The sequence below is a fragment of the Physeter macrocephalus genome, chromosome 14, assembly GCF_002837175.3.
Source record: "Physeter macrocephalus isolate SW-GA chromosome 14, ASM283717v5, whole genome shotgun sequence".
NCBI classification, from domain to species: domain Eukaryota; kingdom Metazoa; phylum Chordata; class Mammalia; order Artiodactyla; family Physeteridae; genus Physeter; species Physeter macrocephalus.
Window position 1 is genome coordinate 121,233,301 of NC_041227.1, and position 16,675 is coordinate 121,249,975.

Genomic DNA, 16,675 nt, shown 5'->3' on the forward strand with positions numbered 1-16,675 from the left:
ATAATTTTGCGTTTTACTATAGTAATTTGTTTTGTAGCACTCTAGATATTGTTTAACCAAATGAGTAAACTTGTGAAATAGACCAAACAGCAAGACTGAGCCAAGACAATTCACTGGTATAGTTAAGACAACCATCCTTATGAGCTTTTCCAGGAGTCATACACTGAGTTTGGGATAGGTCTAAGATATAAGAATCCTAGGTGGTAGTTTGAGGTGTGTTTTGTTGTTGTTACTTTAAAGCTATCAGTCTGCTTGTTTGTAGTTGCTAAGAATTAGAAACACCTAAATGTCCATAGGGACAGGTTAAATAAATTACTGTAGCTCCATATAGGGAACTACTCTGCAGCTGTGAAAGATAATTGATGATGCTCTGTATACAACGTTCCATATTAGTGGAATGATCTCTAATATATACTGTATGAGAAAAACGTGGTGCGATTATAATGCTAACGTGCAGAGTATGCTACTATTTGTAAAAACAAAGGTGGGGAGAAAATATATGCAGTTGATTGAATGACAAAGGACTCTCTAGAAGCATATGCAAAAAACCTGGAATACTGATTACCTCCAATGACAGGAACTACAGGGCCGCAGGAGAAGGGTGGGATGAGACTTTTCATTTTATATCTTTTGCACTTTTTGAATTTTGAACCATGTGAATGCATTACCTGTTCAAAATAAATAAAACCGTAAATTGTTTTTTAGCCTTTTTCCAAGAAAGTGTACATGCTTGTATTCAAAAGCCAAACGTACCAAATACATTTGTAAATCCCTATTTTTGGTAAATAGAAAATGAGGATTAGTTCAGTAAATTATTACAAGCTAATGAACAGAGGGAATCTTGGGGACTTGAAACTGTACTTGTCATTAAGCGAAGGTTTATACTGCTTTATTCTTTGACAGTCGTTAAAAGAGGTATATGTTAATCAGAATAGTTCATTTACATCTCTTATTTTGATACATCAATAAGAACAGATTTTTACAAAAATACTCTGTCTTAAGATTTTTTAGTGCAGTTCTAGGTGAGTGAATGTGGTAAACTAGTTTGGAGAAAATTCATTTTGAGGGATAACCCTGGGATTTCCCTGTTCTTTTGAAATTTGGACTGGCTTTATCACCCAAGTAGGGTAATTTCTGGTATTTGTATTTACTAAATAAACATACTATACACCAAGGTTGTGTCTGCTTGTAGAACTTTTTGATGCAGAGCTGCCCCTGACAACTCATACCCACCCCATCCCCATGGAAAGTTGCAAAACTGCGTACCTTCTCCAGTAGACTGCAAAGCAGCTTTTCACTCCTTGTGTGCTGTTTAAAGCAGTTTCTCTGGGACTTCCCTGGTGGCACAGTGGTTAAGAATCCACCTGCCGATGCAGGGGACACAGGTTCGAGCCCTGGTCCGGGAGGATCCCACATGCCAGGGAGCAACTAAGCCTGCGCGCCACAACTACTGAGCCTGCGCGCCACAACTACTGAAGCCCGTGCACCACAACTACTGAAGCCCACCCGCCTAGAGCCTGGGCTCTGCAACAAGAGAAGCCACCGCAATAAGAAGCCCGTGCACCACAACGAAGAGTAGCCCCTGCTCGCCACAACTAGAGAAAGCCTGTGTGCAGCAGCAAAGACCCAACACAGCCAAAAATAAGTAAATTTATTTAAAAAAAAGAAAAAGCAGTTTCTCCTGCATCATGAAGCACTGCATTCTGGCGGGCAGTCTTAGTTGCTGGGTTGGCAGAGTATGCTCCCCATCCTAGAAACCAGTAAGCCTGCGCGCCACAACTACTGAGCCTGCGCGCCACAACTACTGAAGCCCGTGCACCACAACTACTGAAGCCCACCCGCCTAGAGCCTGGGCTCTGCAACAAGAGAAGCCACCGCAATAAGAAGCCCGTGCACCACAACGAAGAGTAGCCCCTGCTCGCCACAACTAGAGAAAGCCTGTGTGCAGCAGCAAAGACCCAACACAGCCAAAAATAAGTAAATTTATTTAAAAAAAAGAAAAAGCAGTTTCTCCTGCATCATGAAGCACTGCATTCTGGCGGGCAGTCTTAGTTGCTGGGTTGGCAGAGTATGCTCCCCATCCTAGAAACCAGAAGTCTTGGGTATGTCCTTGGGGTATGCTTGTGTATCTTGTTAAGCCAGAAAACATAGGGCTTAAAAACAAGATTTCCATTAAGCTGTTTTAAACAAAAAAACTCTCAAACATTGATTATCTTTACTAGAGTGTTGTAAAACATCAAATTTCTGGTTTAGGTTTGTTTTGCATCATGACTGAAGTTATGAATGGCTAGATTATCTCAAATATCAAATTTCCACTCTGCCTCTCCCATACTTGTTTGAACTCATGCCAGCTCTAATCTCCCAAAGGACAACCCAGGTGTCTCAGCAGTTAAGTTGAGTAGCCCCTGCTCGCCACAACTAGAGAAAGCCTGTGTGCAGCAGCAAAGACCCAACACAGCCAAAAATAAGTAAATTTATTTAAAAAAAAGAAAAAGCAGTTTCTCCTGCATCATGAAGCACTGCATTCTGGCGGGCAGTCTTAGTTGCTGGGTTGGCAGAGTATGCTCCCCATCCTAGAAACCAGAAGTCTTGGGTATGTCCTTGGGGTATGCTTGTGTATCTTGTTAAGCCAGAAAACATAGGGCTTAAAAACAAGATTTCCATTAAGCTGTTTTAAACAAAAAAACTCTCAAACATTGATTATCTTTACTAGAGTGTTGTAAAACATCAAATTTCTGGTTTAGGTTTGTTTTGCATCATGACTGAAGTTATGAATGGCTAGATTATCTCAAATATCAAATTTCCACTCTGCCTCTCCCATACTTGTTTGAACTCATGCCAGCTCTAATCTCCCAAAGGACAACCCAGGTGTCTCAGCAGTTAAGTTCCATCCATACCTGATGTTGATTGGAGTCCATTTTAGGTGATATTAAATATGTCAAGTTTCCATGCTTTTGCCAGTCCATTTTTGGTCAACATTTAAACTTAACATTTATTAAAAATCTATTATAGGCCAGGTACTGTGCTAGGGACTGTTTAAAGATTAGTTTGGGGTATAAAGCAGGTATAGTGGGAGGTAAGGCTGGAGAAGTTGGGGGTGAGGTGAGATTAAAAGTGGTTTTATATGCAGGGACCCATGGTCAGTTTTTAATCAAAAGGCATAATCTATACAAAGTGAATAGGAGTTAACAAATTTTAAAAATTAGGAATTCCTGATGAGAGTATCCTTAGTGTTTTGTGTGTTGTTTTATATTACTTTACCGCTATTGTTTTCAGAACAAACCACTATCTGAAAGTGTTCCCTCCTGCAGTTTTTTTACCAACCTAATAAAGTTCTGCTTAGTTGCTTTATTTATACTTCAGTGTAAAACTTAGAGGATGAAGTCCACTTATTTTGCTTCTTGATAAATGAAGGACTATGCCAATGAATTATCAACCATACTATTCAAGACTACCCCTTTTTCTTCAGATATAATCAAGCATCAGGAAATTAATGTTTTTAATATTTATAATATTTTTTCTCCTGGATTAATTTATAGTCCTTGTATCGTGAACAATATTTTCACAGTGGTATATCCATTTCAAAATTATGAGGCTTTCAATTTCTTGGTTAATTTTTTTAATAGCTCTGTATTCTGTGTTCAGGAGAAAATATAGTGAAAGGAGATAAAGAATCTATTAAGAATCTCCTAGAAATATTTGATGGGTTACTGGAGTATCTTACAGAGCACATCAGTGAAACATCTCACGAGAAAAGTAAGTTTAAGAAAAAAATTTGATTTATATTCTGTGTTATGTCTCTTTTTTTATCTTTTTGCCTATTTTTTTCCATAGGAATTAGAATCACTAGTACACTATATCTGATAAATTTAATTATAAATTAAATTTCAATTCTCATTGTTCCAAGTGGTTGAAACCTCTATCCTAGACTACCATCATGTCTTTTGTTAACTTGGATATTGCTTATAAGTTACTTTAAAGCTAATCTATAATAGAAAGCTAAATCTGGCTAAAATTGCTTACTGTCCTATTATTACATGAAATTCCTTACTCCAAAATTTTCTATGTCAGAACTGCCATTTTTGTTATAAATTTGGATATTGGGGAGGCATCAGCAGGATGGGTTGGTACATTTCTGTCTCCAACCTACACTTCAGTTTGTGACAGCGTGAATATTTTTTATTTCACTCTTCAAGTGACTCAGTTCTCCAAATCGTAACAGTTTATTGTATGAAATTTTGATATTATTTTTTTAATGATAAAGATCATTATGGCTGTATTATTTTCCAAAGGTGTCGTGGTTATTTAAACTGGATCATTAGTGTGTAAGTGCTATTCGTAATCTTTGGCTCCATAAATCCCATTTCTAGGGATTTGTCCTAAGAAAATAATACAAAAGAAAGGTGCTTGAAGGTCTTCACGCAATGTTATTTATCATTGGAGGAAAAAAACAAAACAAAGAACCTTATGTCTTAACAGTTTGACATTGGTCAATAAATAGTACTGTATGTATTAATACACAGTGAATAATATATGACCCATGTTAGAATGGATTTACTATTGTAAAGTAATCCAAACAAGTTTTTAGCAGCAATAGCAATTAGTATAAATTCTAGGGGCTTCCTGGTGGCGCAGTGGTTGAGGGTCTGCCTGCTGATGCACGGGACACGGGTTCGTGCCCCGGTCTGGGAGGATCCCACGTGCCGCGGAGCAGCTGGGCCCCTGAGCCATGGCCGCTGAGCCTGCGTGTCCGGAGCCTGTGCTCCGCAACGAGAGAGACCACAGCAGTGAGAGGCCCGCATACCGTGCCAAAAAAAGAAAAAAAAGCATATAGAGATAAGGCCTAGAAGGAAAGATTGAAAGACACGCCACACTGTACATTTCTTTATTTCAAAAAACTTTTTGAGTTTTGAGTGTTTATGTTAAATATCAACCTAGGTACTCTGGGAAGATTCAGAGCTGCATGCCATGTTTATTGCTCTCAAAAAAACTATACTCAAGTCAGGGAGACTGCCATAAATACATCCAGAAAAGCATTGTAGGAGAATTGGGAGGCAGTGAATGACATGGAAAAACTCACCTAATTCAAGGCTACCAGTAGGTATTTCGATGCTCTGTGGCATTTTAGTCATTTTAGCAGCAAGAGTAACGGGAAGAAAACTACCTAAAAGAGTGATTAATTTGAAATGTACTAACGACAGCAGATTTTATGATATAGTACTTGATCGCATGTAGGGGAGGGATGATAGGCAGTGGGGATGGAGAGGAGGACAGAACTGAGAGATACTTACATGTGAGGCTGATAATGAAATGCTGAGCGGGGGATCTTCCCAGCGGAGGTCTGTAGGATATGATAAGGTTAGTGCTGCTAGAAGGGAGTTGCTCAGATGGCGCCTCCCTATGTGATAGTAATGTAGTTGGAGAATGTTTTCTGAAGTCTGATTCTCACCTTTGCAGGTCCAAGTTTATATAGCAGTATTACCTAGAGCTGATCAGAATCTTCAAAATGCCAATTAATAATGGGAAATAAATTTGTATTATCACTAGTCATGTCAGGTACAGAGCAGTTTCTTCTGAGCTAGCATTTTATTATCATTTACCACTGAAGATCAAGGGATTTGAAGGCAGACTACGGGCTTAATGCTGCCACTCACTGTATGAGTCACTAAGTTTCATCCCTCACTGTAGGACTGAAGCTCTCTAAGCCTCAGTTTTCTCATCTGAAATTCTTTCATGATTTTAGTGAAGGTTAATAGATATGCATAAATAATTTAGTACTGAGCCTAGCCCAGAGTAAATACACAATGAATATTGACTAATGTTAAAATGTTGCTTGGCGAATATAGAAACAGAAAAAAGTGAAGGTGGTTGTTTAAACAGGAAATCTCTAGAAGTGGGATGGGAATATCCAGACGGGTATATCTGAAGTAGGAGGTTTCACCCACATACCTCCTGAAATCACTTCCCTAGTGAGTTACTGCCACCGTGAAAGTGTATTTCTTAAGTATGTTGGGGTAGAAGAAAGGTTGAGAGTCTTTTTTTATTTTTGGGTGTGCTGTGTGACATGAGGGATCCTAGCTCCCCGACCAGGGATCGAACCCGTGCCCCTACAGTGGAAGCACAGAGTCTTAACCACCGGACCGCCAGGGAAGTCCCAAGGTTGATAGTCTTAAGGAAAATTTCATCCACACCTTGATGTGGTCTCTTATCTTAGGCTAGGGCATGATTGTCTTGGAGCTTGAGGTAGGCTGACATCTTCATGTTTTTCTGAAGCCACATCCTAGTCATCTTGCCTCAGATATCTCACAGATATCTCTATCTCACAGATAGAGAGGTGTAAAGAATACTAAATGAACCTACCGCCTGGCTTAAAAAATAGAACATTGCTAATACAACTGTAGACCCTGCTTTTAAAGCAACACTTGCGTGCTCATTGCAAGTAATGATTTGGTTCTTACTTCACTTTCACAAGAGCCCAGTTTACCAGGAAGGGGTTGAGGGTATTTCACTGTCCTTACCTCTACCCATCCCCTGTAGAGAAATAGTTGCATTAACTTGGGTTTTTTGGTATTGTTTTTATCTGTTCTAAACAGGTGAAACTGGACAGGGTTCTAAACAATCCCATCAAGGAGACCCTTTGGAAGAGCGAGAAAGTACTAAAGAATCCAGATCATCATGGAAAAGAGTTTCTTTTGAGAGGTAGCACTCAATATCTGTGAATTTAAGCAAAACAAGTTATGCTTTTCTTTCTACTAAGAATTAAAATTGCACACAATATACCAGAATGGCAGCAAAAAAACAAAACAAAAAACAAAGCTGATATGAAAATTTACTAACTTCTAATGTTTTACACCTCCCTGAGGGAGTTTTAAGCACCTCGAGCTATATATAATACTTAATTCTCAGCATTAGCCACCTACTTAATTTAAAACATTTCCCTTAATCATCAAAGTAGTTTATGTTCCTTGCTGAAAACTTGGAAAGTACAGAGGAATAAAAAAGAAGCAAAAAAAGAAAAAAGATGAACTGTATCATTCAGAACTTAGTAACTGCTTGTTAACATTTTGTTGTAATTTAGCCTTTTTTACTGTGTTTTTTCTTTTGGGGATTTAGTCATATTGTCTGTATAATTTTGTTTCCTGCATTTTAAAGTTTAACACATCAAGTCTTTTCCTAACTTGATAAACTCTTTATTTATAATCATTTTTAATCATTGTATAACATATCATGCATATGGGCGCATCATAATTTACTAAACCACGCCTATGAAGTGGAGGTAGTTGTTCGTTTTTCATATTATTTTTTTAATGTGATACATACTTCTGTTTATTCTTTCTCTGCCCTCCTCCCACTCATATATTTAAGCTACATTCAGAGTCGAAGACTATGAATGATATAAGGCTATTAAAAGTTGCCAAATTACTTTCCCAAAAGGCTGTGACTATTTAAATACCCACCAGCAGTATAAAAGTACTGGGTTACTGCACCCTCATCAACCAGTATCATCGACCAAAACCAGAGTTTTAAAATTTGGGCTGTTTTCATAGGCAAAATGTAATGTTGCAGGTTTGATTGTACTTCTGCTAAGTAGAGGTTGAACATGCTGCTATGATTTTCCTTTAAGTATCCAATTACCAGTTTTTTTATGGAGTTTGTCATGGTTTGAAAAGCACAGGCAAAGCCTTCTTGTTTAAATATAGTATGTTGTAGAAAATGTGTCTTAAAGGAGACCATCAGGAAATAAATTTTTTGACCTTATTTTTCATTATTAGATTAAAAAAATAACAAAAGTGCAAAAGTGAAACAATAAAAGGATGTTTAACACAAAATTAATATCCTACCTAGATTCCCTTCACTTCCACACCTCTAAAGTAACCAGTATTTATTGTTCTCTGTGTATATTCACTTATACATTTATTCTTTGACACTTTATACACAGCTTTTCCCGCCATACATGTATCAGTTAAAACAGTTAAGCAGCAGAAGGAAAAGTCTCCTGTTTTCTGCACATAACAATGACGAATCTGAACATCCATAGGCAGGCTGCTTGAAGCAGCTCGCGGGGTCCTCACAGAAAGGGCCCTTTGTGGTCAGGCCAGGCCGTCAGTAAGTGAGGAAACTCTTTCAGGTGCTCCTCGTCATCTGAGGCATTGGGCCCCTCTTGGGGTGGAGATGAAGCAGAATCCACTGGTGAAATAATTAGACTTGGAGACACAGCACACACCTTTTCTCTAAGAAGTAATGGTGAGTAGTTAAACTTCAGATATCAGTTATTGTTATTCAACATAAAACTATGAAAATGTAAATAGTTATACTTACAGGTGTTTAAAAGTTGAGAAGAAAAGAGAGAGCCCTAACTGGATATCAAAATTGAAATTCCAGAATACTGCCATTACCCACTGTATATGAACAGTTGTCTAGAATGAGTCAAGTGCGAGTCCTAGGCGCATGGGCAAATAGGTGGATGCAAGTTTGTCATGTAATATGTGGGACTTGATACCCTAGGAAGAAAATTCTGGATACAGCTTAACAGTCTGGTCACACTCAGAATACCCCTTAAGTATAGTTTCCTGAGCTGGGTGACTCACTTTTTTCATGGTTTCAACCAAGTGTGTACATCCAGTGACAGTTTTTCTCCCAGGCTTCAGGCAGTATTTCCAAGTCTCCTACTTATACACAGTAAACCTGAATATCTCTCAGGCCTGTTTTGAGACTCTCACCTTGCCCTCCTCCAACCATCCCACTTCCTGTTCTGCCCATCTTGGTTGTCTTGCTTTTCTCTTGGCATCATATAGTTTCTTTTTTCTTTTCTTTTTTTCTTTTTTTGTTTTGGCTGTGCCACGCAGCTTGTGGGATCTCAGTTTCCCGACCAGGGATTGAACCTGGGCCACGGCAGTGAAAGCCCAGAATCCTAACCACTAGGCCACCAGGGAACTTCCAACATCATAGTTTGTTTTGTTGGAATGCTCTTCCTTTCTGTTTCTGGCAAACTCACTCTATACAAAGCCCAGCCTCTGAGGCTCTGTATTCCTACATTGTGGTCTTCTCACCTTGACTATTATGTAAACTGTGAGTTCCAGGGACAGTAGCGACCTCATATTCATTCAGCAAATATTTATTTAATGCCTTCCCTTTGCCAGGCAGTGGTGATACAGTAGTAAACAGAATAGACACAGATACAAATCCCTTCCCTTATAGAACATATATTCTGCTTGTGGAGGCAGTCAGTAAATAAGACAAATAAGTGAAATGTCTAATAAAATTATTCATATTCGTCTTAGTATTCCAAAAATTAGCAAAACATTAGGCCCACAATAAGTATTTTTTTAAATGGAAGAACAGGAATGCTAGAGTAGAATTAAGTACATTAAATTATGGGAATCAAGTGGCCTGCATTCTCTTCCAGACTCTGCTACTGGCTGTGTGACTTTGGACAAGCCCCTTATCTTTTCTGAGCCTCTGTTTCTTCAAGTATGAAATTAGAGAGTTAAACTAAACCATCTTTGAAATCCCTTTCAGCATTAATACTCTAATTCCAAGGAATAGACACTCCGTTCCAAGGAATTGTGTTCGAAGAACCTATGTCTGGGAGTCAGACAGTAAGCCAAAGACATGTATTTGCCACTGGGATGGGCAAAGTAGCAGAATGACCAGAGTCAAGTGTAGGTAATGCAAGAATGTTTCAAGGTAGAGAGTCAGATGAAAGGGATGGTGATTTTAGAAATGGTGTTCTGTGATAGCAAGTGCCATGTAGAAAGGTTATATCTATAAAACGTGAATTATTATTTTCAGATTTTAACTATTCAGATTATAATGCAATTAAAAGAAAAAAACAAATGATTGAGAGAAAAGCCAGGCTAAGGTGTTTGGGTTTGATGTCATAGGGTAGCTTCCTTTTATATTTGGATTTAATTCATCAGATAAATGTCATCATACACATTCTTAGACATCTAATTTAGGCTTTAATTCCAGGACTATAAATCTTTCTTTTTTATTGCAATATAATTGACATATAACATTATATTACTTATACAGATGTACAATATGATTCTTCAGTAGTATGTATTACAAAATGATTACCACAGTACGTCTAGTTAACATTCGTTACCAAAAAGTTACAAATTTTTTTCTTGTGATGAGAACTTTTAAGATCTACTCTATTAGCAACTTTCAAATATACAACACAATATTTTTTTTCTTAAACCTTTTTAAAAATTGAGATATAGCTGATGTACAATATTATATGTTACAGGTGTACAACATAGTGATTCACAATTTTTAAATTTTTATATTCCATTTATAGTTATTATAAAGTATTGGCTATATTCCCTGTGTTGTACAATATATCCTTGTAGCTTATTTTATACATAATAGTTTGTACCTCTTAACCCCATCCCTGTCTTGCCCCCTCCCCACTGGTAACCACTAGTTTGTTCTCTATATCTGTGAGTTTGTTTCCTTTTTGTTATATTCACTAGTTTGTTTTATTTTTTAGATTCCACATATAAGTGATATCTTATAGCATTTGTTTTTCTGTCTGACTTATATCACTTAGCATAATACCCTCCAAGTCCATCCATGTTGCAAATGGCAAAATTTTCATTCTATTTTTATGGGTGAGCAGTATTTCATTGTGTGTGTGTATATATATATATATATATATATATATACACATATTCCATATTTTCTTTATTCATCCATCGGTTGATGGACACAGGTTGCTTCCATATCTTGGCAGTTACAAATAATGCTGCTATGAATGTTGGGGGTGCATGTATCTTTTCAAATTAGTGTTCCCATTTATTTTGGATATATAGCCAGAAGTGGAGTTGCTGTGTCATACGGTAGTTCTGTTTTTAGATTTTTGAAAAACTGTTACACTGTTCTCCACAGTGGCAGCACCAATTTGCATTCCCACCAATAGTGTACAAGGGTTCCCTTTTCTCCACATCCTCACCAACATTTATCATCTGTGGTCTTTTTTTTGTGGGGGGGTCAACATACACTTTTTTTAATGTATTATTTTTTAATTAATTTTTATTGGAGTATAGTTGCTTTACAGTGCTGTGTTAATTTCTGCTGTACAGCAAAGTGAATCAGTTATATGTATACATATATTCCCTCTTTTTTAGATTTCCTTCCCATTTAGGTCACCACAGAGCATTGAGTAGAGTTCCCTGTGCTATACAGTAGGTTCTCATTAGTTACCTATTTTATACATAGTAGTGTATATATGTCAATCCTAATCTCCCAGTTCATCCCACCCTCCCCCTTCCCCCCTTGGTATCCGTAAGTTTGTTCTCTATATCCGTGTCTCTATTTCTGCTTTGCAAATAAGTTCATCTGTACCATTTTTCTAGATTCCACATGTAAGTGATATTATACAATATTTTTCTCTTTCTGACTTACTTCACTCTGTATGACACTCTCTAGGTCTATCCACCTCTCTGCAAATGGCATTATTTCATTCTTTTTTTATGGCTGAGTCATACTGCATTGTATATATGTACCACATCTTCTTTATCCATCCCTCTCTTGATAGACATTTAGGTTGCTTCCATGTCCTGGCTATTGTAAATAGTGCTGCAGTGAACATTGGAGTCCATGTATTTTTTTGAATTACGGTTTTCTCTGGTATCTGTGGTCTTTTTGATGATAGACATTCTGACAAGTGTGAGGTGATATCTCATTGTGGTTTTAATTTGCATTTCTCTGATGATTAGCGATATTGAGCATCTCTTCATGTGCCTGTTGGCCATCTGTATGTCTTTTTTGGAAAAATGTCTGTTCAGGTCTTCTGCCCATTTTTTAATTGGGTTTGTTTTTTTGATGTTGAGTTGTATGAGCCTTTTACATATTTTGGATATTAATCCCTTTGTCAGTCATCTCATTAGCAAATATTTTCTAATTTTAAAGGTTGTTCTTTTTTGTTTTTTTGTTTGTTTCTCTGGCCACGCTGCGTGGCATGTGGGATTTTAGTTCCCTGTCCAGGGATCAAACCTGCACCCCTGCATTGGAAGCACAGGGTCTCAACCGCTGGACCATCAGGGAAGTCCCTAAAGGTTGTCTTTTTGTTGATGGTTTCCTTTGCTGTGCAAAAACGTATAAGTCTAACTAGGTCCCATTTGTTTATTTTTGCTTTTATTTCCTTTGCTTTAGGAGACAGAGCCAAAAAGATATTGCTACAGTTTATGTCAAGGAGTGTTCTGTGTATGTTTTCTTCTAGGAGTTCTATGGGTTTTGGTCTTACATTTAGACCTATAATCCATTTTGACTTTATTTTTGTATATGGTGTGAGAAAATGTTGTAATTTCATTCTTTTACATGTAGCTGTCCAGTTTTCCTAGCACCGCTTATTGAAGGACTGTCTTTTTCTCTATTGTATATTCTTGCCTCCTTGTCATAGATTAATTGACCTTCAGTGTGTGGGTTTATTTCTAGGCTCTCTATTCTGTTCCACTGATTTATGTATCTGGCTTTGTGCCAGTTCCATACTGTTTTGATTACTGTAGCTTTGTAGTATAGTCTGAAGTCAGGGAGCATGAATCCTCCAGCTCCTTTCTTGCTCAAGATTGTTTTGGCTATTCAGGGTCTTTTGTGTTTCCATACAAATTTTAACATTATTTGTTCTAGTTCTGTGAAAAATGTCATTGGTAATTTGGTAGGGATTGCATTGAATATGTGAATTGACTTGGCTAGTATAGTCAATTTAACAATATTCTTCCAATTCTTGAACATGGTATATCTTTACATCTGTGTGTCGTCTTCAGTTTCTTTCATCAGTGTCTTACAGTTTTCTGGGTACAGGTCTTTTACCTCCTTAGGTAGGTTTATTCCTGGGTGTTTTATTCTTTTTGGTGCAATGACAAATGGGATTGTTTCCTTAATCTCTCTTTCTGATAGTTTCTTGTTAGTGTATAAAATTGCAACAGATTTCTTCATATTAATTTTGTATCCTGCAACTTTACTGAATTCACTGGTGAGCTCTGGTAGTTTCTGGCAGCTTCTTTAGGATTTTCTATATGTAGTATCATGTCATCTGCAAACAGTGACAGTTTTACTTCTTCCTTTCCAATTTAGATTCCTTCTATTTTTTTCTTGTCTGATTGCTGTGGCCAGGACTTTTCAATTCTATGTTGCATAAACGTGGCAAGAGAGGGCATCCTTGTCTTGTTCCTGATCTTAGAGGAAATGCTTTTGGCTTTTCACCATTAAGTATGATGTTAACTGTGGGTTTCTTACATATGGCCTTTATTATGTTGAGGTATGTTCCCTCTGTGCCCACTTTCTGGAGAGTTTTTATCATAAATGGGTGTTGAATTTTGTCAAAAGCTTTTTCTGCATCTATTAAGATGATCCTTTGATTTTTATTCTTTCAGTTTGTTAATGTGGTGTATCACATTAACAAATTTGCAGATTCTGAAAATCTTTGCATTCCTGGCATAAATTCCATTGATCATGGTGTAGGGTCCTTTTAATGCATTGTTTGATTCAGTTTACTAATATTTCATTGAGAATTTTTGCGTCTATGTTCACCAGTGATTTGGGCCTGTAATTTTCTTTTTTTGTGATATCTTTGTCTGGTTTTGGTATCAGGGTGATGCTGGCCTCATTGAGTGAGTTCGGAAGTGTTCCTTCCTCTGCAATTTTTTGGAATAGTTTGAGAAGATTAGGTGTTAACTCTTTACATGTTTGGTAGAATTCAGCTGTGAAGCCATCTGGTCCTGGACTTTTGTTTGTTGAGAGTTTTTAAATTAGTGATTCAGTTTTGTTACTGGTAATTGGTCTGTTCATATTTTCTATTTCTTCCTGGTTCAGTCTTGAGAGATTGTACATTTCTAGGAATTTGTCCTTTTCTTCTAGGTTGTCCATTTTATTGGCATCTAGTTGTTTGTAGTAGTCTCTTACGATCTTTTGTATTTCTTTGGTGCTGGTTGTAACTTCTCTTTTTTCCTTTCTGATTTTATTGATTTGGACCTTCTCTCTTTTTCTTGCTGAGTCTGGCTAAAGGTTTATCAATTTTGTTTGTTTTTTCAAAGAACCAATTCTTAGTTTCATTGATCTTTTCTATTGTTTTTTTAGTCTCTATTTTATCTGTTTCTGCTTTGACCTTTCTTTCCTTCTATTAACTTTGGGTTTTGTTTGTGCTTTTTTTAGTTCTTTTAGGTATAAGGTTAGGTTGTATATTTGAGGTTTTTTTTGTTTCCTGAGGTAAGCTTGTATCACTAACTTCCCTCTTAGAACCGCATTTGCTGCATCCCATAGATTTTGGATTATTATGTTTTTGTTTTCATTTGTCTCCAGGTATTTTTTAAATTCCTCTTTGATTTCTTCAGTGATCCATTGATTGTTTAGCAGCATATTGCTTAACCTCTATGTGTTTGTGGTTTTTTTTTTTTTTTTTGTGGTATGTGGGCCTCCCCCTGCTGTGGCCTCTCCCGTTGCGGAGCACAGGCTCCGGACGCGCAGGCTCAGCGGCCATGGCTCACAGGCCCAGCCGCTCCGCAGCATGTGGGATCCTCCCAGACCGGGGCGCGAACCCGGTTCCCCTGCATCGGCAGGCGGACGCGCAACCACTGCGCCACCAGGGAAGCCCTGTGTTTGTGTTTTTTGCAGTTTTTCTTGTAGTTGATTTCTGGCCTCCTAGTGTTGTGGTCAGAAAAGATGCTTGATGTGATTTCAGTTTTCTTAAATTTACTGAGGTTTGTTTTGTGGCGTAGCATGTGATCTATCCTGGAGAATGTTCCATGTGCACTTGAAAAGAATGTGCATGCTGCTTCTTTTGGATCGAATGTTCTGTATATCTATTAAGCCCATCTGGTCTAATGTGTCATTTAAGGCTCGTGTTTCCCTGTTGATTTTCTGTCTGGATGATCTGCCCATTGATGTAAGTGGGGTGTTAAAGTCCCTTATTATTACTGTGTTACTGTCAGTTTCTTCCTTTATGTCTGTTAATGTTTGCTTTATGTATTGAGGTGCTTGTATATTGGGTGCATATATATTTACAGTTGTTATGTCTTCTTGGATTGATCCCTTGATCATAATATAATGTTCTCCTTTGTCTTTTGTAACAGTCTTTAATGTCTATTTTGTCTAAAATGAGTATTGCTACCCCAGTTTCCTTTTGTTTTCTATTTGCAGTGTCTCTCTCTCTCTCTCTCTCTCTTTCCATATATATATGTGATTGTCTTAAGTTGCTGATCTCTCACTTTTAAATGCATTTTAACAACCCTGCATTTGTACTCTCCTTCTTTCGTGATTACTGTTTTTGATATTATATCTTACATCTAATTGTTTTGTGTATCCTTAACTGCTTATCTTGGATAGAAATGATTTTGCTCCTTTTCTCTTTTAACCTTACTAACTTTGTGTGTGGATGATTTCCTACCTTTACTGTATGGTTGAACTTTTTCATTTTGTAATTTTCACCCTGCTAGTTATGGCCTTTTCTTTTTCACTTAGAGAAGTTCCTTTGACATTTGTTGTAAAGCTAGTTTGGTGATGCTGAACTCTTTTAGCTTTTGCTTGTCTGTAAACTTTTTGATCTCTCCATCAAATCTGAACGAGAGCCTTGCTGGGTAGAGTATTCTTGGTTGAAGGTTTTTCCCTTTCATCACTTTAAATATAGCCTGCGACTCCCTTCTGGCCTGCAGAGTTGCTGCTGAAAAGTCAGCTGATAGCCTTGTAGGAGTTCTTTTGTATGTTATTTGTTGCTTTTCCCTTGTTGCTTTTAAAGGTATTTTTAAAAATTTATTTAATTTATTTATTTTTGGCTGCATTGGGTCTTTGTTGCTGCACGTGGGCTTTCTCTAGTTGTGGTGAGCAGGGGCTACTCTTCGTTGCAGTGCGGTGGCTTTTCTTGTTGCACAGCATGGGTTCTAGGTGCCCAGGCTACAGGAGTTGTGGCTCGCAGGTTCTGGAGCGCAGGCTCAGTAGTTGTGGCGTACGGGCTTAGTTGCTCCGCGGCATGTGGTATCTTCCCAGACCATAGCTCAAACCCATGTCCCCTGCATTGGCCGGGGGTTTCTTAACCACTGCACCACCAGGGAAGCCCCCCCTTGTTGCTTTTTAAATTCTCTCTTTACCTTTAATTTTTGCCCTTAGAACTAGAGTGTGTCTTGTAGTATGGGACTTCTCTGTGCTTCCTGGACTTGGCTGTCTGTTTCCCTTCCCAGGTTAGGGAAGTTTTCAGCTATTACGTCTTCAAATGTTATCAGCTCCTTTCTCTCTCTCTTATCCTTCTGGAACGCTTATAATGCGAGTATTAGCGCACCTGATATTGTCCTAGAGATCTCTTAAAGTGTCCTCATTTCTTTTGATTTCTCTTTAATTCATTCGGCATCAGTGATTTCCACTATCCTGTCTTCTAGCTCACTGATCCATTCCTCTGTATCATTTAGTCTACTTTTAATTCCTTTTAGTGTATTTTTCATTTGTTACTGTATTCTTTATTTCTATCTTCTTGTTCTTTATATCTTCTAACTCTTCATTAAAAACTTCTAACTTTTCGGGCTTCCCTGGTGGCGCAGTGGTTGAGGGTCCGCCTGCCGATGCAGGGGACACAGGTTCGTGCCCCCGTCCAGGAAGATCCACATGCCGCTGGGCCCGTGAGCCATGGCCGCTGAGCCTGTGGGTCCGGAGCCTGGGCTCCGCAACAGGAGAGGCCACAACAGTG

General features: G+C 38.0%; 1 protein-coding gene across 3 annotated transcripts in view; it reads left to right on the forward strand.

Annotated features, from left to right (window-relative positions):
• CEP95 (centrosomal protein 95) overlaps positions 1 to 16,675 on the forward strand; it is a 61,235-nt gene that overhangs the window by 3,094 nt on the left and 41,466 nt on the right. Inside the window, exons 4-6 of one of the 3 annotated variants that reach the window (XM_007125952.4) lie at positions 3,646 to 3,756; positions 6,594 to 6,699; positions 8,129 to 8,244. In XM_007125952.4, coding sequence (XP_007126014.2) covers positions 3,646 to 3,756; positions 6,594 to 6,699; positions 8,129 to 8,244 — 333 coding nt within the window. Of the gene's footprint in view, positions 1 to 3,626; positions 3,757 to 6,593; positions 6,700 to 8,128; positions 8,245 to 16,675 lie in introns of all 3 variants that reach the window. The other 2 variants (XM_028499756.1, XM_028499755.1) reach the window with 2 other exon arrangements.